The 5305-nt window shown below is 34.0% G+C and overlaps 1 protein-coding gene across 4 annotated transcripts in view; it reads right to left on the bottom strand.

Annotated features, from left to right (window-relative positions):
• Window positions 1-2206: 2206 nt before the first annotated feature.
• The window catches only part of commd2 (COMM domain containing 2), an 8166-nt gene continuing 5067 nt past the window's right edge, over window positions 2207-5305 (bottom strand). For 3 of the 4 annotated variants that reach the window (XM_016276511.1, XM_016276509.1, XM_016276512.1), the window contains 2 exons: window positions 2360-3207; window positions 2207-2329 (listed from right to left, as the gene is read on the bottom strand). In XM_016276511.1, coding sequence (XP_016131997.1) covers window positions 3010-3207 — 198 coding nt within the window. In that variant the 3' untranslated portion in view covers window positions 2207-2329; window positions 2360-3009. The remainder of the gene's footprint in view (window positions 2330-2359; window positions 3208-5305) is intronic. The other variant, XM_016276510.1, reaches the window with a different exon arrangement.

The following is a 5305-nucleotide window of genomic DNA, read 5'->3' as shown; positions in this document are numbered from 1 at the left end:
TGTATGTTTCATTCATACTCGAAGCCGGAGGGTCGTACCAGGAAATTCCTAATATGGACAAAAGCATCCAGCTATCGCTGTATGAAAACAGTTGTTTTCAGAAAAACAGAAACATTTGGAAACATGAAGACATTAAACATATTATTGCGAAGTGATTTCAAAGCTGAATTTTTAGCATCATTACTCCAGTCACATGATCCTTCAGAAATCATTCTGATATTCTGATTTGCTGCTCAAAAACATTTATTATTATTATGTTGAAAACAGCGGAGTAGATTTTTTTTCAGGTTTCTTTGATGAATGGAAAGTTCAGAAGAGCCGCATTTAACTGAAACAGAAATCTTTTGTAACATTATAAATGACTTTATCATCACTTTTGATCAATTTAAAGCATCCTTGCTAAATAAAACTGTTCATTTCTGTAATTTATTTTCCCAAAAAAATTTTAAATTATACTGACTCTAAGCTTTTGAATATTATAGTGTATAATGTTACAAAAGCTTTTAATTTCACATAAATGCTGATCTTTGGATTCTTCTATTCATCAAAGAATCCTGAAAAATTTACTCAATCGTTTTAAATATTGATGATAATAATAATTATAAAAAAATGTTTCTTGAGCAGCAAATCAGCATATTAGACTGATTTCTGAAGGATGTGACACTTAAGACTGGAGTAATGATGCTTAAAATACAGCTTTGATCACAGGAATCATTTTAAAATATATTCAATATTGTTATTTTAAATAGTAAAAATATTTCACAACATTACTGCTTTTGCTGTACTTTGGATCAAATAAATGCAGGCTTGGTGAACATAAGAGACTTCTTTAGAAAACATTAACAATCTTACTGTTCAAAAACTGTTGACTGGTAGGTTATATAGATTACAGAAATGTTATATTGTAATGTTTATATATATATATATATATATAACATTTCTGTCCCCCTCACTTCTGAAATGATGGCTACGCCCCTGACTGTAATACTCTCACATGTTTTTAACACTGTTAAAATTACACCACAACCTCGAGCATAAGGGAGTGGATGACTGCGCTAACATGTAGATTAAAAATTAGCAATTAGCACATGAATCATTATCCTGACACAAGTAAAGTTTCCCGGATACTCAACAAAGCCTAAATGACTCATGATCATGTTAAATCACTAACAAAAAGAGCACGTGCTTCAGGAAGTTTCTTGCTCAAAGTAAACCCCAAAATCCATTTGTGCATTTACTGCATTAAAAAAATCATACATGTTCAATTTGAAGGATTACGTTTTTATTATATGAACTGATGAAAAACAAATAAAAGCACAAGAGCATCTATGAATACAGTTCAAATGTTAACAGTGCAATAAGGAAACAGGCAGTTTATTGGTCATCTTGGCCTCATTAACTGGCAAACGCTGAATCTGCTACTGCGCTTTCAGCTGTATTTTTATTTTTTTCAGATTCCCACTCAAAATGGGTGCATAAAATGGAAAAGAAAAAAAAAATCTGCAGATTCAGCTACTCTACATTATGGACACCTTAGAAAAAGTGCGTTCACTGATCATCATGACTTGGTCCAAAAGATGCATGTATTGCTGGGGATGTAAACATTCGGCCCAAAAATACACAAACACCCTTCAGTGCCATAAACTTAAAGATACTCCACCAAATGATGAAAACTCTGTCATTATTTACTCACCCCCTTTTTCTTCTGTGGAACATAAAAGAAGATATTTTGATGAATGTTGGTAACCAAATGGTTCAGCACTATCTTACAACCAATTTGTACGTATTTTACATGGTGGCTAATTTGTACGACTTCACTCGTACGATTTTGTACAATTTGCCTAGACCCCAGAGATGGCTAGGTTTAGGGGTGAAGTTAGGGGTGGGTCATTCGTACAAATTCATACGAATTGGGGAACACGTAAAATACATACAATTTAGCAAAAATCGCACAAATTCAAATGAGTGAGGTTGTACGAATTCGTATGAATTGGGGAACTTGTCAAATACGTACAATTTAGCAAAAATCGCACAAATTCAAATGAGTGAGGTTGTACGAATTCGTATGAATTGGGGAACTTGTCAAATACGTACAATTTAGCAAAAATCGCACAAATTCAAATGAGTGAGGTTGTACGAATTCGTATGAATTGGGGAACTTGTCAAATACGTACAATTTAGCAAAAATCGCACAAATTCAAATGAGTGAGGTTGTACGAATTCGTATGAATTGGGGAACTTGTCAAATACGTACAATTTAGCAAAAATCGCACAAATTCAAATGAGTGAGGTTGTACGAATTCATATGAATTCATTCAAATTGGGGAAACTCGTAAAATTCGTGTTTGAATTGGGGAACTTGTAAAATACATGAGATTTAGCAAAAAAATAAAAATTTCGCACAAATTCAAATGAGTGAGGTTGTACGAATTAGTACAAATTGGGGAACTCGTAAAATACATAGGATTTAGCAAAAAAAAAAACTGTATGAATTCGCACAAGTGAAGTCTTACAAATTTGTACGAATTAGTCACCTCATAAAACATGTGCGAATTGCCATGAGATCGGGTTGAACAGTTTCAGGTCCCATACGCGTCCATAATATGACCAAAAAATATCACGGAAGTCAATAGAACCTGAAACTGTTTGGTTACCAACATTCATCAAAATATCTTACATTGAACATCTTATATTATCAAGATACCCTGAAGAACCAAACCGTTTTGTGTCTCACTGACTTCCATTGTATGGCTATCGAAGTCAAAGGGACCCAAAACTATTTGGTTTCCAACATTCTTCAAAATATCTAAACTCATACAGGTTTGGAACGACATGAAGGTGAGTAAACGACGGCATCATTTTCATTTTAGGGTGAACTGTGTGTTTAATACAAAAGGCACCAGTTAATACTTATGGCACAAATGAAAGATGAAATCTGCATTGACTGGTCTCTGAGGAACATCAGTGGTTTACAGTCGATCAAGCGAGCCGTTGATCAGTGCTGCGGCTCTATTTGATGTTGCGGAGGATGCGGCGGCAGTGGCTGCTCTTGAGCTCGGCGAGCGCTCGCTCCAGCTCGTCAATGAGATGCTGCAGCGTGGCGGGATCCGTCTGCAGGACGCGGGCGCTGCGCTTCGCACCATCCTCCAGGTGGAGCTTCAACGTCACGGTGGGCTTCACCTGGTGCCGGAGCGCCCGGCTCGCCAACTAAAAGCAGAGCCAACACAGAACGGTCAAGCTTACAGTTCTTGAGCATGTGCATGACGTTTCATGCCTTGCAAACTAAACATTGGGTTGCAGTTTCTGCCTGTAATATCTATAAACTTGTCAGCTTGGTCAAATGATCCATTTGACAGTCAAATCAAAAACTATTCAGACACCAGATATAAAAAAAAAAATTATATTTGGGTGCAGGACACTATAGTTCATTTATGTAAGTGAGGATAGCAAAATAAAGTAAACTGTGACAAATTATACCCAGAAATTCATCATACAGTGGACTACCAGTAAAATTTGGGACTAAAAATTATTCAGACACTTTTAAGTGTTTTTTCTTTAATTGCTAATGTGACCTTTTCACACCACAGACTGAACAAAATTAAGCATTGCTTGGTAATTGGTTGGCCTTAATTGGTATTGTCTAACCATGCACTTAAATTTAACAGCTGAATTCATTACATACCTTTCTAGCAAAGTTATGACATTATCAAGCTGAATTTGTTCTGACAGTTTAACTCTGAGTTATTCTCATATTTTATTACCATTTTCTAAATTTCACACCACAGACTGAACAAAATTAAGCATTGCTTGGTAATTGGTTGGCCTTAATTGGTATTGTCTAACCATGCACTTAAATTTAACAGCTGAATTCATTACATACCTTTCTAGCAAAGTTATGACATTATCAAGCTGAATTTGTTCTGACAGTTTAACTCTGAGTTATTCTCATATTTTATTACCATTTTCTAAATTACAGCGAATAAACTGTGATATAATGTGAGAAATGTTGAAGGTGTCTGAATACATTTTGGTTTGACTGTATATGAAGTTGTCAAAATTACAATTAATTTGCATTATTTTCCAGCAAAAGTAAATAAATGTATTGTCATCTTAATTATATAATTATAATAACTGTTTTATTATTCTCTTATTTTCTGTGCAATATTTTTTGTTTTTTAATTTGATGGTAAAAAAATGAAGTGAAAATAGCAATCTGTGATTAGCTTTATTTTTAGTTTAAGTTTTTGTACTTTTGTTGTTGATGGTTTTATTTAGGTTGAACCTATTCTTATTTCAGTTGTAGTTTTAATAATTTTAGTACTTAATTTCAGTTAGTGGCAAGTCACCATTTCTAATTTTGAATGAACTTTTATTTTTAGATTTTTAATTTTCATTTTAAACTTTAGTTTGTTTCAGTAATATTGTTGTGTACTTTCGTCACTTATTTCAGTTTTTATTTAGATTTATTTTTATTTAATTTTACATTTATTTTAATTTTGTTTCTATTTTTATTTTTCATTTTTACTTTTAAAGTTGTAATTCTAATATTAAATTAACAATTTTAAGTTTGCGCTTTCATCTAATATTTCTATATTTTTTTTACATTTAACTTTTTTTGTTGTTTTTAACAAAAGCAATTTTAAATAGTTTTAGTTAACAATATCAACACAGGGCTGGGTGTGTTTGACGCCAGTAGCAGAAACTTCCTGGTGGACGTCTCCTCTGGCGGAAATGTAACCGATGATCTTGGAAGAAAAGCATGTTTATCAACTGGAGGTCGGAAAAGGGGAAAAATAATAAGAATGGGAAAGTCAAATGAAAAGAAGAAAGCGGTGGCGGGTAAGCACAGCTGTGTTGTGAATGGACCAGAGTGGGGAGATTCTGATATAGTGGATAGTGAGGATAGTATGGAAACAAGTCAAGGAAGCAGAAGAATGAGGGAGAAAAGAGAAAATACATTTGAAGGGATTAGAGCAAAGAAAACCAGGCGTAGTCGAAGTTTTGAAAGAGGAGTAGAAGAGAGTGACCATGAAAGTTTGAAATTTAAAAATGATACTGAGATTTGGCGAGGAGAAGGGAATATCATCAATGGGTCCAGTGAAATTTACAACTATTTTGCGAAACCAGATTGGCGACATACATATGGCAAAGGTTTTAAGAGATGGAAATCTACTGATTGTTTGTAGAAATGAAGAGCAGAGGGAGAGGGCTGGCAGAATTAAGGAAATAGGACAATTTAAAGTAATAAATACAAGTCGTGTGGAAAGGGAAAATAAGTGGAGTAAAGGAGTGATTTGGGGAGTTC

The sequence above is a fragment of the Sinocyclocheilus grahami genome, unplaced genomic scaffold (genome assembly GCF_001515645.1).
Source record: "Sinocyclocheilus grahami isolate Dianchi unplaced genomic scaffold, SAMN03320097.WGS_v1.1 scaffold103.1, whole genome shotgun sequence".
Taxonomy (NCBI): domain Eukaryota; kingdom Metazoa; phylum Chordata; class Actinopteri; order Cypriniformes; family Cyprinidae; genus Sinocyclocheilus; species Sinocyclocheilus grahami.
Note: the sequence above shows the minus strand (reverse complement) of the source record. Positions and strands in the feature narration are given on the sequence as shown.